Source organism: Oncorhynchus gorbuscha, linkage group LG09, assembly GCF_021184085.1.
Source record: "Oncorhynchus gorbuscha isolate QuinsamMale2020 ecotype Even-year linkage group LG09, OgorEven_v1.0, whole genome shotgun sequence".
Classification (NCBI taxonomy): Eukaryota; Metazoa; Chordata; class Actinopteri; order Salmoniformes; family Salmonidae; genus Oncorhynchus; species Oncorhynchus gorbuscha.
The window spans coordinates 75,761,500-75,781,363 of record NC_060181.1 but is presented as its reverse complement, the minus strand read 5'-3'; the positions used below and the strand labels follow the sequence as shown (position 1 = coordinate 75,781,363).

The 19,864-nt window shown below is 44.0% G+C and overlaps 1 protein-coding gene across 1 annotated transcript; it reads right to left on the bottom strand.

The window, feature by feature from the left end:
• Nucleotides 1-546: 546 nt before the first annotated feature.
• LOC124044076 (apolipoprotein A-I-like) lies at nucleotides 547-2,365 on the bottom strand. The gene is made up of 4 exons (XM_046363474.1): nucleotides 2,269-2,365; nucleotides 2,098-2,151; nucleotides 1,755-1,905; nucleotides 547-1,624 (listed from the first exon to the last, which is right to left on the bottom strand). The coding sequence occupies exons 2-4, from the start codon at nucleotides 2,135-2,137 to the stop codon at nucleotides 1,048-1,050; spliced, it is 768 nt and encodes a 255-aa protein (XP_046219430.1). The 5' UTR covers nucleotides 2,138-2,151; nucleotides 2,269-2,365; the 3' UTR covers nucleotides 547-1,047.
• Nucleotides 2,366-19,864: the final 17,499 nt, after the last annotated feature.

Below are 19,864 nucleotides of genomic sequence, written 5' to 3'. Positions count from 1 at the left end.
GACTTCTGAAGGTAATTGGTTGCATCAGATCTTATTTAGGTGCTTCAGAGCAAAGGGGGTGAATTCATATGCATGCAACACTTTTCCATTTATATATTTTTTATAATTTTCTGAAACAAGTCATTTTTTTCATTTCACTTACACATATTTTGTGTATGTCCATAAAAATACATTTAAATTACAGGTTGTAACGCAACAAAATAGGAAAAACGCTAAGGGGAATGAATACGTTTGCAAGGCACTGTATATCGGAAAAAAAACTTGTAAAACTATGTGCTATGTGATATTTGCACAATATGAGACAAATATATTATGTTCATATTTATTTATGTATTGATACTTTATTACATGTAACTGTTAAAACCCAATCGGGATGCTTTTCCTATTAGAGTTCTGTTGTTTGGGGTGGATATATAGCGGTTTGCCACAAAACAAGATGATTTGTCTCTCTAAAATAAAACGACCTTGCAATATATTCTAAACTAAGTCATGTCTGTCTTTTCACTTTTCAGCCCATGTCGTGGTAAGACAGAAAATGAATATCTATCTCGTTCATAATGTGTTTTTATTTCATGTCAATTTACCAATATTTCTGAAAATGAATATATCGCATTTTGTAATTAAACTCTTCAAACTTTACTGAGGCATGTTTGGTTTAATTCAGCCCTGTCTGTAAACAGCCTTTGTATTTGACACATTCTCCACCTCCAAATTCTCCATTTCTTCTACCTCCCCTGGCAGGGTGTGTGAGGGAGTGAGTGTGTTTCCAGAGTGGAGAGTTAGGCCTTTTGCATCATTGATGTTCACACTATTAACACATTAGAGAGGCAGGCGATCTTCCAGAGGCCTGCCGGTATGGAGACAAACACACAGATCTGCATGTAGACGTCAGATCACACACAACTTGATCAGGAGATGGAGAGTCCCGTAACTGACAGTGAAACAGCATAATAGTGGTACCTACATTTACATATTGGCCCTTTTGCACTTTGATGGAAAATGACTCATCAGTACACAGTTCTAGTAGACCAAGTAAAATCAGTCCGATTACTGGATCTTCTTGGTGAAGGAGTCCCAGAGAGCAGCTAGTTGGGCCTTCAGGTCCTGGGCCAATGGGTCCAGCTTCTTCAGCTCCTCTCCATAGGGGGCCAGGTTCTGCTGGAGCTCCTGGGTTCTCTGGGTCAGCTGTGTCTGGAAGCTCTGGGTCAAGGGAATCATGCTCTTTTGGAACTCTTCCAGGTTCTGGTCCATTTTCTGTTTCAGCTCCTCAGTGTAGGGGCCCAGCTGGGCCTGCAGCTGCTGCACACTCTTCTCCAGGCTTCCCTTCAGCTCCTCACTCTTCTGGAGTAAAGTGGTCTTCAGGGTGTCAGAGTCCAGGGCCTCAGCGTAGGTGGTCATGTCCCTTTTCAGCTCCTCCACCTGCCTCTGGATGTCTGCGTTCCACTCGTCAGAGTAGGGCTGCAGCTTGGCTGTCATGGTGCTCAGGTCCTTCTCCAGACGAGCCTTAAGCTGCTCGGCCTCCTGGGAAAACTTTGCCAGCAGGTCCTGAGTCAGAGGAGCCACCTGCCCGCGCATGGCCACGGTGTACTGGTTCACAGCATCAGCACTCTTAGAGACCATGGTGCTATGGAGACAGAGAGAGAAAGCTCAACACAGAGGCAGAATTGTTGAGGTTAACAAACAGGTAGTTAGTTACTCAACAGTTGTTATGACACACCATTATATTGTGTTATTTTCTACATATTGAGACTTACTTGACTTCGTGTGCCACCTCTGACTGTCGGATCTTCTGTAGGGTGTCCTCAGCGGTGAGTGTTGCCTTAGCGACGTAGTCCCAGAATGCATCTTTCACCATGTCCAGCTGTTGCTGAGATGGGTCCTGCCACAGGCCACTGGCATTGCATCCTTTAAGAGAGGCCGTGGATTCTTTTATTTTCAGTCTAGACTGGAGGTTATTTGAGATGATACATTTACTCCTTTCATTGATATTACACTACTGTTACATTTAGTATTGTCAATTTGCTCCCTGTCAAAAATACAAACACTACAGCCAAGTGTTGATAAATGAAAACATATTAAAAGGTATTCTCCACTCACCAGTGAAAACAGCAAGAGCAAGCAGCACTAAGACATTCATGACTGGGCTGTAGGCTGTTAATTGGAGAAAAAAATACAATTGGTGAATGAAATATTAAATTCAGTTTCTCATCCTAGATATTATTGTCGCCTGTGTGATTACAAAATGCCTAGAGGCAGCTAGTGTCTTACCTGCTTGAGAGAGCTTGTGTCCTTGTTTTCTGGTAGTACTGTGTACTGCAGGTATCAGGGCTGTGTGTATATATAGGGGACTGGCAATTGTAGTGAAGAACAAAGTCCAGGACTGAGTGTCCTGCTGTATGTCCTCTTGTCACATCGACTGCCACATCACATCCTCAGTACTCTGGGGACACGTTATGGGGACCCAGATGACCTGCTGACACCCTACATTTTAGGGTCGTCATAACAACGTTAGACATTACGGGACAGTTTCCCAGGCACATATTAAGCCTAGTCCTGCTCTAAAAGGGCTTTAAATAGAGAATGCTTTGAAAATGTGTTTTACTCTAGGACTAAGATAAATCTGTGTCTGGGAAACTATCTCTGTAGTTCTACGGTGTTACTTCATCTATAGGGGATGAAATGGCTGAAGCATTGGTTGATAGGTAAAAGCAGATTATTATTCACTTATTTGTTTATCAAGTATGTCATTCGGGTCTGACCGCTAGCTGAACACTGTCTTCCAGATTAGGGGTGAAATTAGAGATTGATTAAATATGGACTAAATGTGGACTTGATTCAAATGTCAATAGAAATGAATGAATGAATTACATTAGTCATGGGATGATGTGTTGGGAAACAAGTGGCAATGAAAATACGTATCGGCGACGCACTGATGACTCAGTGGACTCTGAACTTTCATATTGCAATGTCATGATAAGAAACATCGTCAGGTTAATGTTTGTCTGAAGTTCTCTTGTGGTCAGTATTTTGTCACTTAGAGATGCTTCTTGTTGTAAAATGTACACTAATCCTATCGCCCACCACAAAAACAAATCATAAAACTATATAGAGGGAGTTAATAACATACATGTTTACCCCAAACGCGTATATTAAAGACATTTTTTTGAATGAAACAAATATTTTAACTTCATATAGCCTGACAAGAACTTTGACCCCCAACCCAGTAGAGATTGTTTTGAGAGAAGGGATTGTATTTCCTTACACAACCAAGTCCTACACGTAATACTCAGTCAGATAAAGCTGAATTGTTGCACTCAGTCTTTCAAGTGAAATTACTGATCAGAATTCATACCCCAATGCGACGGTTGTTTATGGAACCAAATGATCTAATAGGTAGTTGCTAATTGCTGACTCTTCTTTAAAAAAAAAACATAAACATAAACAAAGAGATCATCCATAGAAAAAGATTTGATGGAAAATCCAATGAGTTCTTGCTTACTTTAATGGTGCTACCATATATAATGTGGAATCGTACATTCTATACAATCTATTTCTGTCCACTCTCCTGAGAGTAGAGTTTCTGTATCACCACAAGGCTGCAGGGCTGTTCCACTCCTAATGATTGGGTGGAGGAATTCACAAATAAACTAAACTAAAAACTAAAAACAACTCAGGGCCAAAATAATGGTTGTGGGTGTAATGTTTGTGAAAATGGCTATATTATGGAGTTCTAACATGTTAGTTGTGGCTGTTGTGTTTGGTTGTTTGTGTGATGCACAAACATGGAGACCATCATCACAGAAACCGTTGGGTCAAGCTCTTCAGCAACCTCAGCAGGCCAGACAACCTGCCCCTGCCTCTGGAAAGCAGCTAGGACAGGGTTAGGACAGAGTTTGGGAAACCCTGATGTAGAGTACAGTGAAAAGGTTTCATGTGGAGACCCAAGCATCAGTGCTACTGATTGTGACACCTTAAATAAATAAGTAATGTTCCTAAATGTTGCATTTGCTTGACCATCCTCCTACCCTGATAACAGTGACGGTCAGTTGTTGGTGCTGCTGGCCAGGGATGCCACTCTGCCCCACCTGGAACTGGATTCAGACCCAGCACAGAGGAGTGAAGAGGAGGAGTGAATGAAGCACACAGCCACTCACGCACAAAACACATCTATCACCCTGTGAGTGTGTGTGTGTCTCTCGCCCAACCGCTCACGGAGAAAGCCCATCTATCAGGCTGTCCACCGCTCGCTCTCACGCCTGCATTACGGCCCTGACCTTTTTACCATCTGTCTCTCTGCCTGGGTATAGGCGGACAGGCTGTGTGTGTGTGTGTGTGTGTGTGTGTGTGTCTGTCGAAGGTCCCAGCACCCATGGAGAGCTAAATCTCATTCCCCAGCCTGACGGATGACTGCTGCTGAGAATGTAGGACGCACACACATAGACACACACAAACACTCACACACACAGACGTTCACTTTGCCCTCAAACTTGTGGTCTCACTTCATTTATCCTGCACTGGAGGTGCGGTTGGTGAGAGAGAGACATGAGAATATGAAATGTATTCTCCCGGTAGAGTTACACTCTATAGTTTCAACACGATGATTCTGCTTACAGGGTGAGTAATCTGACTAGAGAGAGATCTGTTACACACCTGCTGTCATCTGAAGTCATAGACCTGATCTGAGGGCTGTGCTGCTTTCCTTGCTTATTTTCTAGTCTCTACTCTTAATAAAACACTAACTTCAACAACGGAGAGAGGTGTCGAATTAGAACACTGAACCTCGTAGGAAAATAGATAGAGGAAAGCACAGAGCAACATCAATGATAGAAGGAGAAGGAGAGGAGAGAGGATAGTGATGTAGGAGAGAGAGAGGAGAGAGGATAGAGAGAGAGAACTAGAGAGAGAGAGGATAGAGAGAAGATAGGGAGAAGGAGAGAGGATAGAGAGAGAGAAGGAGATAGAGAGATGGAGAGAGGATAGAGAGAGAGAAGGTGAGAGGATAGAGAGAGAATGAGATAGGATAGAGAGAGAGGAGGAGAGAGGAGAGATGATAGAGAGAAGGATAGAGGATAGAGAGAAAGGAGAGAGGTTAGAGAGAGAAGGAGAGATAGAGAGGGAGGATAGAGCGAGAAGGAGAGATAGAGAGGGAGGATAGAGCGAGAAGGAGAGATAGAGAGGATAAAGGGAGAAGGAGGGTGGATAGAGAGAGAAGGAGAGATAGAGGGAGAAGGATAGAGAGAGAAGAAGAGAGAGAGAGAGGATAGAGGGAGAATGAGAGAGGATAGAGGGAGGAGAGATAGAGAGAGAGGATAGAGGGAGAATGAGAGATAGAGAGAGGATAGAGGGAGAAGGAGAGAGGATAGAGGGACATAGAGCTGTGATTGGGATGCAGTGGTGGGGAAAAGGGATGGAGATAGAGGGAAAGAAGGATAGACAAATGTGTGTATGGGGTGCAGCAGTGGGAAAGATGGAGCAGAAGATAGATAGGTGTGTGAGGTGAGGTGTGTGTGACTGTGTTGCAGTGGAGCGTAGCAGGCAGCAGGCCATGGAGTCATTGACAAAAGGTGAAGGGGACATGCTTCCTCATTCAGAACTATCCTGCTGACCTCTGGGACAGTGTGTGTGTGTGTGTGTGTGTGTGTGTGTGTGTGTGTGTGTGTGTGTGTGTGTGTGTGTGTGTGTGTGTGTGTGTGTGTGTGTGTGTGTGTGTGTGTGTGTGTGTGTGTGTGTGTGTGTGTGTGTGTGTGTGTGTGTGTGTGTGTGTGTGTGTGTGTGTGCGTGTGTGTGTGACAGAGCAAAAAGTCACCCTCCATCCTATTACAGTGATGTCAGATGATTGTGGTTAGATCAGGGTCTGTGCTCTCACAGCTCTCTGCCCTGATAGAGTATTTCTGTGGCTTAGAATTAGCCCACTGAGGCAGTCAACCAAAGCCTTACAGTACCTGCAGGAGCAGATGGGCTAGCGCTGGTGTGTGTGCGTGCATGCACCTGCGTGTATGTGTGAGCCAGGGGATTTGGGCTTCTGTAGACAGCCACATCCTGGGATTTACTGAGAGCCAGACCATTGTCAGCATAGAGAAAATCCATCCGTTTCTTCACCTTCCTCTGTCTCTCCCCTCCTGTCACTCCATCTCCACATTTTCTCCACTCCCTCTGTATCTATCCCCCCTTTTCACCTCTTTTCCTCTCCCTCCATTTCTTTCCATCCATTCCACCCCTCCATTCTCTTACTCACTGCAGGCTCCTCCTCCTAAAGACAGAGAGGAAGTAGGCCTCAAAACGGTCTTGGCTGAACATCAACACAGTGTGTCAAATAACTTGTGTGTTAGGGAGAATCTGGCAGTGTGAGTCGATGATATTACTCTGACTATCAATTTACCAACACCCCCCCCCCACAAAAAAGGCAAATCTTTAGAAATTACATTATGGTACTGTTGATTTCCCCTGCTGTTATGTTGGCTCCACGCTATGGAGAGAAGGAGAGACCAATACTCACTAGATCTACAGCATGGGGAAATTAAGCGTGTGCATGTTGTTCTGGCAACATTCATAGTTCTGAGAGCGAAAGGGAGAGAGAGTGTAGCGTGAACACTGGAAGTTGGGAAGTACAGGGAGTGCAAATGTAATAATAAATAGAACATAGTACAAAACAAGAAACACGAAAAGCGTACAAACATGAAACAGAGTCAATAAGGCCTGAAGAAAGAACCAAGGTGAGTGACACATATAGGGGAGGTAATAAGGAAGGTGATGGAGTCCAGGTCAGTATCATGAGGCGCAGGTGCACGTAACGATGGTGGCAGGTGTGCGTAATGATGAGACAGGATCTGGAGCACTACGAGAGCTGTTCTTTAAAGAGTTACCATCTCCCGAATTAAACTAGGTCTTTACCTATCACATCTATAATCATTCAACTTATTCATCATAACCTCGTATCATATCATTATTCTGAACTGTCTTAACCTCCTTGCATCTGCAAAAACCTGAACCTTACTAATGATTCAGTACTACACAAATTGATTTAATGATTTATATACTAGCTAATTAAATGGTAACAGAATAAACATACACACTTATTACGTTAAAAACAGGTCCCTAGCAGAATGACACAACATGGATGCTTATTACAAAAGTGATGGAGGGGGGGTAGAGAGGGACAAAGACAGCAACTACTCTCACTTACAGTAATCATATGCTTTCCACACGAACTGCCGACCTCTTTGAGTAAGGAATTGTGAATGTATTTACGTGAAATGTCTTGGTGGGCCTTTTCTCGGCATGCTTGCATGGCTCTGATTGTCCAAAATGGTTCCAACAAGTCTCATACTTTTGTCCTTCTCTGTAGTTATCCAGTAACTTGTCATGTAGTCCTGAACCGAACTACAGAGTTTATTTTCCTTCCATTCGCTCCTGAAGATGCTTCTTTGAAGATAGGCTAGCCAGCCGGGTCGATGGTCCCCAGTGGGGTGATGAGTGTAGCGTAATACAAGCGTAATAATTATGTAGGATGGTCCTACATAATTCTCTTTGAAGATACTTTACTTAGGACAGCTAATCAGCCGTACCAGTGATTGTCAGGGAGGTGAGTTTATCGTCTCTACCTCTTGTTGAGATTCAAAGTTCAGACCACTTTAAACGTGCAGCTGCAGCTTGGCGCTTTTCTGGTCTGGTATGTTAATTTCTTTACCAACCATTTATTCCGGTAGTTTGAAAGGGGCAGTTCCGTCAGGCTGACACGCTCTCTGACCTCACTTGGGGGCACAACTTGTTACTTTCAAAGTTTATGTAAAGCAATTATCTCTTATAGATCCTCAAATCACGTCCCTCTCTTAACAAAAAACACTTTAATAATTTTTCATATTACATGCACAACGCATAGGATGGACACTTCATACATGTAGTGGGTATACTTTCCAAGTTACAGTATTTCCTTTATAACATGTTTAATGACATCACAAAACAACAAACAAAATGACATTAGTGTTCTACAGATCACCTCTGATCATTCCCCATGTTCTGTGTTAGAAATATTGCTCCAGTTTTCGCTTTTGAACGTGTTAAAGTATCTTGAAACCAAGGACATTCCTTTGGTGAATATTGGAGAGGAAGACCTGAATCTTCTCTTCTTGATTTACAACAGGACATGAGTTGTTAATCCTCACCAGTTATACCCCCCCCCGCCCCTCTGCAAACCTGATCTGACCTATTTGGATTCTCATGGTCAGTCATGACAGTGGTAATTAAGACGGAACGGATAGTGAGATCATTACTCTGTGTTTCCTCTGAGCTGCTGCAAAAAGAGAAGAGCGACCTTTTCAGACACACCTGTCTCTGCTCTCACACACACACACTTCTGTCAGAGGTATTGCTGGCTAAACTGAGCAGGAAGGTGCCAGAGGGAAGCTCTAAAATACATTTCCTCTCATCACATAAATGCTCCCTCCCCCCCTCCACCCCCTCCCACTCGGTCTCTACCTCTAACAAATCCAACCTCTCAGTTGTTGTGTTCTCTCTCACTTCTTAAGTCTAAACTAGGAATTTAATTAGGGCAGTAAACATTACTCAAAGATGGTTAATTCAACCTCCCACAGAACCAAATTATCTGTTTGTATTTGTGACCGACCGGGTCGATTCGGTCTTATGTGGCAAAAAAATATATTGTGTTTTTTTACATTGGATGAAAGTAGACTCATATCATTCACTACAGTTGAGTAAAAATGGGAAAGTAATTCTGCTTTGAAAGTTGATCAACTTTCCTTTGAGAAATGGCACTTGAATTTTTTGGCACCTACTGGAGAGCTCTTCTTTGTCTACACCCATTCAGCATTGTTCACACCTTTCTTAAGCTTTAGCCCCACCCATCTCTTTAACGATTCACATGTGAGGCTATGTACTAAACAACCAAAGATTTCAAGACTAAAGGCTTGTTTATACTATGGGTGTGTTCGTAAATTTAATCTGGAATACCAGAGTGCGCTCTGGGCGTTCGTAAACTCAGAGTGTTGTCAGATTGTCAATTTGGAAATTCAGAGCGTTTCACTCTCAGAGCATTCGGAGCGCACACTGAACGCACTGGCCAAGGAGTAGGGTTGATCCAATCGTTCTGACCTCACAACAGCAGTCAAACACCAAAGCTAGCTGGCTAACGTTGGTTAGCTTGCTAGCTACTTCCAGACACAAATGAGAGAACAGCTCACTCTGACCATTTTACTCACCCTAGCAGAGCTGGTTAGGCTGTTTTTATGTTATCCAGAGCATTGGTGACTGAAACTGTGCTGCTGACAACAATTTAATGACGCTTTTTTGTCAACGTTTACAGACGCTGGCCATATTCAATGGGTGTTGAGCGTTCGTAAATTGGTCAGTTATTCTGCACGAATTTACCAGCTACATCTACATAGACAGTTATCGCAGTGACATTCTATTGAAATAGTTACTTGCATAGTGGAGTCTTTTGTTTAGACACATAGCTAGCAAGCTAAACAATTAACCATAATCCCAACTCTTAATGTTACTACCCTATATGAATCTGTAGGTAGCTAACATTAGGCTATAACAAGAAATGCAAATGTCTCTGAGATACAAATAATATTACTAAACAGATCATACACATAAAGTTAGCTATCTAGCCATCCAGCTAACATTAGCTAGCTAACAGTACACTTTACCTTCAAATGAAAAATATTTTTTTTACAAAATTAGAAACGTGTAATATCTGAAAATATCTGAAAAAAATATACCTGTATACCTGGATCGACGCTTCTCCCTCTCTGTCATGGATGCCATGGTTGCCCTTAGTTTGAAGATGAAATCCGGAGACAGGTGTTTTATATAACATTTACCATTCCTCTCTCAACTCAGTCTCAGGACATGGTCACTCGTAGGGTGTGTGGAATAAAACCTAATAATAATGTGTGCCTTTAGTTTGCATGTAATCTGGCCTAGTGGGACTGAGCTGGGATATTATGTTGAGAAAATTGCAGTGTCACTAAGCTAAATCACAGCTTACCGAAGAGTGAGTTTGGGCTGCTGGATGTGTGTTTATGTGTGAAATATCATCATACATATGTTCCTAGTTTCTCTCTCTGGTGTTCTGTGCACTGTAAGCTTGTGGGGAGCTGTTCCAGCTTGTGCAGTGTATTCTACACTTAGAACTACTGATCCAAACTAGTGTCTTACGTCACTTTTATTATTATTATTATATTATACTTTCTATTGTAGTTTTATAATCACACTGAAAACATGTGTAACATTTGTATTCAAAGTCGTGGTCGTGACCCCAACAAAAGATTATGAGTACAGATTATTGTATGGGACAATATGCAAATGTTTTTGTGAAAAATAATTAGACAAATGCAATTTTATTGAGTTTGAATAACACTGCTGTGGACCAACTGGCTATGACCATGTCTATACAATTCCAATCCATATAACTATTGTAACTATTCCCCAGGTTGTTGCTGCAAATGAGAACGTGTTCTCAGTCAACTTACATGGTAAAATAACGGATAAATAAATAAAATATAGCCTTATAGTGTTACTAGGACTCCAGCTCTGTACTCTGATGACCTCCATCCATACAGTTCATCTCTGAAGTGATATCCTGGGATCTGCTGTGCTGTGATAACCCAGCTAGTTCATCATCAGACCTCTACACACTTGAACCTGAATCAACCCTCTTCTCTCTTCTTCTTCTCTCATCACTCTGTTCTCTGGCCGGGGTGGTCAATCAATCTGGCCGGGGTGGTCAATCAATCTGGCCGGGGTGGTCAATCAATCTGGCCGAGGTGGTCAGTCAATTGAGAGACACACACAGACTCAACAGGAACCTCCCCTGTTATCAGAGAGAGAGCGAGAGAGAGAGATGGAGAGATAGGTGTGTGTGTACATGTGTGCGCGCGTGCGTGTGTGTATGTGTGCATACACTGTGCGGTGTGTGTGACAGGGCTTGCTGTGGCAGCTTGCTGCCTGGCTGGGTGATTGTCCATCAGAGATCCTGTCTGGATTATAAAACCAATCAGAACAGAGTGATTGCTGCAGCCAGATGGTGATTGGATCATAGCCCACCACCGCTGCCACACTTCCGCCAGGAAAACAGAGCGGGAGGGAGGGAGGAAGGGAAAGAAACAGATGAGGGAGAGATTAAGACAGAGGAACGGAAAGAAACAGATGAGGGAGAGATTAAGACAGAGGAATGGAAAGAAACAGATGAGGGAGAGATTAAGACAGAGGAAGGGACAGAAACAGATGAGGGAGAGATTGAGACAGAGGAAGGGACAGAAACGGATGAGGGAGAGATTAAGACAGAGGAATGGAAAGAAACAGATGAGGGAGAGATTAAGACAGAGGAAGGGACAGAAACAGATGAGGGAGAGATTGAGACAGAGGAAGGGACAGAAACAGATGAGGGAGAGATTGAGACAGAGGGACGGAAAGAAACAGATGAGGGAGAGATTGAGACAGAGGAAGGGAGAAGAGAGGGAGAACCAGGCAGAGATAGAGAGAGATGGAACACATAAAGAGTATGTAGGCTATTCAATATTCTCCTCATGCTGCCTGTAGAATGTGATTTAGCTCAGTCCGACACTCACTCACAGACATCTACTTTGAGGAACAATGTTCTTGTCTGAGATAGAACCGTTTGGTTAGTTTTGATAGAATGTCTACTCATCATAGAGTTTGTGTGTGAAATCGATGTGTGAAATCATCTCACTTCATTCTAGTCAGAAGTGATGTCTACTGATGATGTGATATCTATCTGGTGATAAAAAATACTTGTCTTTCTGGAGAGACAAATGTGCTGCCTGGAGCTGAACTTCATAGAACAACCAACAGAAATCAGTTATGAGATGATGATTAGTTCTCTTATATCCTAGCTACAGTAGACAAATACTGGCCACCACGCTCTCCTGTAGTAAGTCAGAGTAGTAAGTACAGTAGTACTCCTGTAGTAAGTCAGAGTAGTAAGTACAGTAGTACTCCTGTAGTAAGTCAGAGTAGTAAGTACAGTAGTACTCCTGTAGTAAGTCAGAATAGTAAGTAGTACTCCTGTAGTATGTCCGAGTAGTAAGTAGTACTCCTGTAGTAAGTCAAAGTATTAAGTAATACTCCTGTAGTAAGTCAGAGTATTAAAGTAGTAATCCTGTAGTAAGTCAGAGTATTAAGTAGTACTCCTGTAGTAAGTCAGAGTATTAAGTAGTACTCTTGTAGTAAGTCAGAGTAGTAAGTAGTAATCCTGTAGTAAGTCAGAGTATTAAGTAGTAATCATGTAGTAAGTCAGAGTATTAAGTAGTACTCCTGTAGTAAGTCAGAGTAGTAAGTAGTAATCCTGTAGTAAGTCAGAGTAGTAAGTAGTAATCCTGTAGTAAGTCAGAGTATTAAGTAGTAATCCTGTAGTAAGTCAGAGTATTAAGTAGTACTCCTGTAGTAAGTCAGAGTAGTAAGTAGTAATCCTGTAGTAAGTCAGAGTATTAAGTAGTACTCCTGTAGTAAGTCAGAGTAGTAAGTAGTAATGCTGTAGTAAATCAGATTATTAAGTAGTACTCCTGTAGTAAGTCAGAGTAGTAAGTAGTAATCCTGTAGTAAGTCTGAGTAGTAAGTAGTACTCCTGTAGTAAGTCAGAATAGTAAGTAGTACTCCTGTAGTAAGTCAGAATAGTAAGTACAGTAGTACTCCTGTAGTAAGTCAGAATAGTAAGTAGTAATCCTGTAGTAAGTCCGAGTAGTAAGTAGTAATCCTGTAGTAAGTCAGAGTAGTAAGTCAGAATAGTAAGTAGTAATCCTGTAGTAAGTCAGATTATTAAGTAGTACTCCTGTGGTAAGTCAGAGTAGTAAGTAGTACTCCTGTAGTAAGTCAGAGTAGTAAGTAGTACTCCTGTAGTAAGTCAGAGTAGTAAGTAGTACTCCTGTGGTAAGTCAGAGTAGTAAGTACAGTAGTACTCCTGTAATAAGAGACAGATAGGCTCTCTCACACCCAAACACGCATACACACACACACATACGCAGACTCCTGTACTCACATATACAAAGTCAGTTGAAGTTTACATACACCTTAGCTAAATACATTTAAACTCAGTTTTTCAAAATTCCTTACATTTAATCCAATAAAAAAATTCCCTGTCTTAGGTTAGTTAGGGTCACCACTTTATTTTAAGAATGTGAAAAGTCAGAATCATAGCAGAAAGAATGATTTATTTCAGCTTTTATTTTTTTTCATCAAATTCCCAGTGGATCAGAAGTTTACATATACACTCAATGAGTATTTGGTAGCTTTGCCTTTAAATTGTTTAACTTGGGTCAAATGTTTCAGGTAGACTTCCAGAAGCTTCCCACAATAAGTTGGGTGAATTTTGGCCCATTCCTCCGGACAGAGCTGGTGTAACTGAGTCAGGTTTGTAGGCCTCCTTGCTCGCACACACTTTTTTAGTTCTGCCCACAACTTGTCTATGGGAATGAGGTCTTTGTGATGGCTACTCCAATACCTTGAATTTGTTGTCCTTAAGCCATTTTGCCACAACTTTGGAAGTATGCTTGGGGTCATTGTCCATTTGGAAGACCCAAGCTTTAACTTCAAACTGATGTCTTGAGATGTTGCTTCAATATATCCATATCATTTTCCTTCCACATGATCCCACCATTCATGATACACTCGAGAAACTGTTGAGTGTGAAAAAGCGGTGCCCCTGCCACCTACTACCATACCCGTTCAAAGGAACAAAAATATTATGTTATGCCCATTCACCCTCTGAATGACACAAATACACAATCCATGTCAATTGTCTCAAGGCTTAAAATCCTTCGTTAACATGTCTCCTCCCCTTTATCTACACTGGTTGAAGTGGATTTATCAAGTGACATCAATAAGGGATCATAGCTTTCACCTGGATTCACCTGGTCAGTCTATGTCATGGAAAGAGCAGGTGTTCCTAATGTTTTGTACACTCAGTGAATCTACAGCTTTACATTTCATTCTTAGTTTAACTTTTTGGTGTATATACTCATATATTGCATTTCGATTACTGTTCCAGTGTTATTTTGCTTTTTAACTGTAATTGCCCTGGCATATTTTAGGATTATTATTGGTGTACTTGTCTGACATTTTTACTGCACTGTTAGGAGCTAGTAACTCAAGCATTTCACTGCACCCGCTATAACATCTGCTAAACGGTGTACGTGACCAATACACTTTGATTTGAAATACAGAAGAGAGTGCCTGATGTCTAGCTGTGAGTTAACAGGTTGTTAGTTAGTATATGTGTGAGGTACGATCTGCAGGTTTGTTTTTTCTCTAGGGGCAGTTTGAAAGGGCCTGAGCGGTGTGGGCATGGGCATCTGCTGCTCCTGCCCCTTTCTAACCCTCTATAACCCTGTTGGTGCACCTGCTGTGGCAGATGTGGGTCAAAGGGCAAAGGGGGAGAGGGGTGTGTGGGGTGAGAGAGGTTGAGAGGAGCAGCTGGGCTGTGGAGAGGGAGGTAAGATGTTGCAGTGAACCTGTGTGTTTATCTGCATGCAGAGTAGAGCAGTACCTATTTACCTGCAATACATTAACATGGACAGCAGCAGCCTGAGGTAGACCTAATGGGCTGGGGACAAAGTCACACAGCTAATATACGCTTTATAAAGAGGAACTGGGTGGAGGAAGGAGGGAAAGAGAGAAAGAGATATGAGTCCATGTGGATGTTGGTGCAATACTGTAATTAGTATAATCCCTCTCAAGGACTTTCATTTTAAGCAATTACAAACTCAGCAAAAAAAGAAACGTCCTCTCACTGTCAACTGCATTTATTTTCAGCAAACTTCAGCAAACTACATGTGTAAATATTTGTATGAACACAACAAGATTCAACAACTGAGACATCAACTGAACAAGTTCCACAGACATGTGACCAACAGAAATGTAATAATGTGTCCCTGAACAAAGGGGGGTCAAAATCAAAAGTAACAGTCAGTATCTGGTGTGGCCACCAGCTGCATTAAGTACTGCAGGGAATCTCCTCCTCATAGACTGCACCTGATTGGCCAATTCTTGCTTTGCGATGTTACCCCACTCTTCCACCAAGGCACCTGCAAGTTCCCGGACATTTCTGGGGGGAGAGGCCCTAGCCCTCACCCTCCGATGCAATAGGTCCCAGGCGTGCTCAATGGGATTGAGATCCGGGCTCTTCGCTGGCCATTGCAGAACACTGACATTCCTGTCTTGCAGGAAATCACACGCAGAACGAGCAGTATGGCTGGTGGCATTGTCGTGCTGGAGGGTCATGTCAGGATGAGCCTGCAGGAAGGGTACCACATGAGGGAGGAGGTTGTCTTCCCTGTAACGCACAGCGTTGAGATTGTTTGCAATGACAACAAGCTCAGTCCGATGATGCTGTGACACACCACCCCAGACCATGACGGACCCTCCACCTCCAAATCAATCCCACTCCAGAGTACAGGCCTCGGTGTAATGCTCATTCCTTCGACAATAAACGCAAATCCAACCATCACCCCTGGTGAGACTAAACCGCGACTCATCAGTGAAGAGCACTTTTGCCAGTCCCGTCTGGTCCAGCGACGGAGGGTACTTGCCAATAGGCGATGTTGTTGCCGGTGATGTCTGGTGAGGATCTGCCTTACAACAGGCCTACAAGCCCTCAGTCCAGCCTCTCTCAGCCTATTGCAGACAGTCTGAGCACTGATGGAGGGAATGTGCGTTCCTGGTGTAACTCGGGCAGTCGTTGTTGCCATCCTGTACCTGTCCTGCAGCTGTGATGTTCGGATGTACTGATCCTGTGCAAGTGTTGTTACATGTGGTCTGCCACTGCGAGGACGATCAGCTGTCCATCCTGTCTCCCTGTAGCGCTGTCTTAGTCGTCTCACAGTACGGACTTTGCAATTTATTGACCTGGCCACATCTGCAGTCCTCATGCCTCCTTGCAGCATGCCTAAGGCACGTTCACGCAGATGAGCAGGGACCCTGGGCATCTTTCTTTTGGTGTTTTTCAGAGTCAGTAGAAAGGCCTCTTTAGTGTCCTAAGTTTTCATAACTGTGACCTTAATTGCCTACCGTCTGTAAGCTGTTAGTGTCTTAATGTCCGTTCCACAGCTGCATGTTCATTAATTGTTTATGGTTCATTGAACAAGCATGGGAAATAGTGTTTATACCCTTTACAATGAAGATCTGTGAAGTTATTTGGATTTTTACTAATTATCTTTGAAAGACAGGGTCCTGAAAATGGGACATTAGTTTTTTCGCTGAGTTTACCTTTCTCTGCTCTCCCCTTCATATGGGGGAGAGATGTAGGATACAGATGTAGGATCTTCATTTGATCACTCTTTTGTTGCTGAGAAATTTGTAGTGTATTCAAGGTTCAAAAAGGCTTCTGAAGTTTGTAATTTACACTCCAAAATGTCAGACTTGATTTGTCCTAACGAAAAATATAACAATCCATACAAAAAATGTCCATTAAATATAATTATAATTCATATAAATATTCACATTTCTTTTGCTGCAAAATGATTTCCCTGCTGTAGCAAACTGGCACAAATTAAAGATCCTACATCTGGCGCAGCGGTCTAAGGCACTGCATCGCAGTGCTAGGGGCCTCACTACAGACCTGGGTTTGATCCTGTATCACAACCGGATGTGACCTGCAGTCCCATAGGGCAGCGCACAATTGGCCCAGCATCGTCCGGGCTAGGGGAGGGTTTGGCCCAGCGTCGTCCGGGCTAGGGGAGGGTTTGGCCCAGCGTCGTCCGGGCTAGGGGAGGGTTTGGCCCAGCGTCGTCCGGGCTAGGGGAGGGTTTGGCCCAGCGTCGTCCGGGCTAGGGGAGGGTTTGGTTGAGGGGGCTTTACTAGTAGGCCGTCATTGTAAAAATGTATTTGTTCTTAACTTCTTGCCTAGTTAAATAAAGGTTCAATAATAAAAGCAACAGCTCTGTAGTTAAATTCTCTGTGTCTCTCCTGTAGGAAAATCAGTCTTCAATAACCCTCTTCACTGTGTGTGCCGTACTGTGCTGAGTGAGTGAGAGAGAGAGAGAGAGAGAGAGAGAGAGAGAGAGAGAGAGAGAGAGAGAGAGAGAGAGAGAGAGAGAGAGAGAGAAAGAGAGACAGAGAGCGAGAGAGAGAAAGAGAGACAGAGAGAGAGAGACAGAGAGAGAGAGAGAGCGAGCGAGAGAAAGAGAGACAGAGAGAGAGAGACAGAGAGAGACGGAGAGGAGAGAGAGAGAGAGAGAGAGAGAGAGAGAGAGAGAGAGAGAGAGAGAGAGAGAGAGAGAGAGAGAGAGAGAGAGAGAGACAGACAGACAGACAGAGACAGAGAGACTTTTGACTTTTGGTCTTTCTTTATTGAAACATTCTTAATTCATTTAAAACTCACCCCCCCACTCCTAAAATAAATAACAAACAAAAAATAAAATAAATAAATAAATAAAAATACACAAAAACCCTCTCCTACAACCGTATATCCAAAACATCTTCCCCAGCAATACAGACAGCCCCCCCAACACACCATATCTCCTCAAACATCTCCACACATTTGATCATTTTATAGAACTCAAACTCAACCCTAAGGCGCGCAGAGACCATCCCATTAAACAGTAGTAAAGGGTCTGTTATCCCCCCACCTTTGACCCTGTTCCTCCTTGTTAGCCAAATAGCTAACTTTGCCTGAGCAAACAGAAAATCAAACAAAACACATTTTTCTTTCTCCTTACTCGAATACCTGTATCCCATTATAAACATCCCAACAGCAAAAACCACCCCCAACCTGTCACACAGACATTCCAACAGAGACATTAATGGCATTAACCTGGTGCACACAGAAAACACATGAATTACAGTTTCTTTCATTTAACAGAAAGGACACCCCTGCCCAATTCCCGGATCAACCCGTGCCAACCAGCTGTTAGTGGCCAGGGCTCCATGAAGAACCCTCCACTGGAGGTCCCCTGACCTCTTTGGTACTGGGGGTTTGTAGAGCGCCCTCCATCTAAAACCCACCATACTCTCCGCCCCACATACCCCCCGCCACTGATGTGCCTTCACTCCTGTTAGGCTTCTAATGCTCCTAACCTTAACGCAGAGGTTGTAGAGGGCTTTACCCAATTTGTAAGTCGCTCTGGATAAGAGCGTCTGCTAAATGACTTAAATGTAAAATGTAAATGTTTACCTCCCACCCCCTCAAACTCCCCCAGGCTCGGAGTGTTAAAATCTAACAAGTCCTCCAGACCCCCTTGCCAGTCTCCAGTCTCTGCCGTCACCTGCAGTGGCGGGAACATTGGTGGCCCCTCTCCCTTTGGCCTCTCAAACACCCCCCTTACCGGCTCAGACAGTGCCTCCTGGACCTCCTCCAGGAATCTCTCCAGCAGCCTAAGAGACGTTATTCCCGTTTGTTGCGCCAAGACCTCCGGGGTTTTCCACCCCTCCTCTCCCAGCAGTCTCAGGTCACCCAGCCTTTGTAAACCCCCTGCCATCAGTTGCCTCTGCAGGGTGGCCGACTGAACCGATCTCAAAGGGATGGCTGGGTTGTGGAAGATAGGCTCCTCCCACACCCACTGCCCAGGCTCCACACCCCCTTCTCGTGTGGGCCTTAGCAGCTGCCAGGCCCTCAGCACCGCAGAGTAAAACTCTGAGAGACCTGCTGTACTCAGCCTCTCCAGCTTCATGAGGAACAGCTGCCGGTCCAACCCTAATCCGCCAGCTCTCCTCAGCAGCGCGCATGCTGGTTCCCTCCAGCCAACATCAGTGTGGTACAGCAGTCTCTGCACCGCCTTTAGTCGGAAAGCAGCCATCCTGCTCTCCAGTTCCACCAGGCCCTGTCCTCCTTCGTGGACGGTCATGTACAAAACTGCTGCCTTCAGCCAGTGATGTCCCGACCAAAAGAAGTCCACCAGCTTGCGTTGCAGGTCTGCAAGCAGACCGGCGAGGGGGTTGAGGACAGCCAGTTTATGCCACAAGGAAGATGCCACCAGGTTGTTGATTATCAGCACCCTCCCTCTATATGACACTTGGGACAGGAGCCACCTCCACCTGGCCAGTCTTGACACCACTGCCTATGACAGCCCCTCCCAGTTCTTGCTGACCCACCTCTCCGAGCCCAGGTACACCCCCAACACTTTAAGCCCTTCACAACCCCACTGCAAACCCCCTGGAAGCAGAGGAGGAGCCCTATCCCCCCATGCCCCACATAACAGAGCTTTGCTCTTTCCCCAATTTACCTTAGCTGATGAAGCTCCCTCGTACACCTTCAGACTGGTCTCTAGTTCCTGCACATCTTGCCCATCCCTGACCATCACAGAAATATCATCTGCATATGCTGAGACTGCTATTCCTGTCACCACATCCATGCCTGTCCAGCACACTCCCCGCAGTCTCCTGCGTAGCAGTCCTAAAAAAGGCTCAATGGCTAGTGTGTACAGCTGCCCAGATAGAGGGCATCCTTGTCTAATGCCCCGTCTCACCCAGACTGGCCTACTGAGCCCCCCTCCCACCTTAACCATACATGACGCCCCAGCATACAACAGCTTCACACAGGTCACAAAACTCTTCCCAAACCCAAACACAGACATCACATTAAACAGATATTCATGATCCACTCTATCAAAAGCCTTCTCTTGATCTAAAGAGACCAGTCCAAAGTTCACATTAGAACCTCTCGACAAGTCCAACATGTCCCTAATCAAGAACAAGTTGTCCGTGATTAAGCGTCCCGGTACACAATATGTCTGGTCCTTGTGTATTATAGAGTCCAGATGGGACTTCAGTCTGTTATAGAGGACCTTGGCAAACATCTTGTAGTCCGCACAGAGTAATGCCACAGGCCTCCAGTTCTTAAGTTCACACAAGTCCCCTTTTTTGGGCAGGAGAGTCAGAGCCGCCCGACGGC

Coding starts and splice junctions, on each gene's coding strand:
- LOC124044076 (XM_046363474.1), bottom strand. CDS start 2,137: ATGAATGTCTTAGTGCTGCTTGCTCTTGCTGTTTTCACTG. Junction 1,906..2,097: donor TGCTCTTGCTGTTTTCACTG/GTGAGTGGAGAA, acceptor CCTCTCTTAAAG/GATGCAATGCCAGTGGCCTG. Junction 1,625..1,754: donor GAGGTGGCACACGAAGTCAA/GTAAGTCTCAAT, acceptor CTGTCTCCATAG/CACCATGGTCTCTAAGAGTG.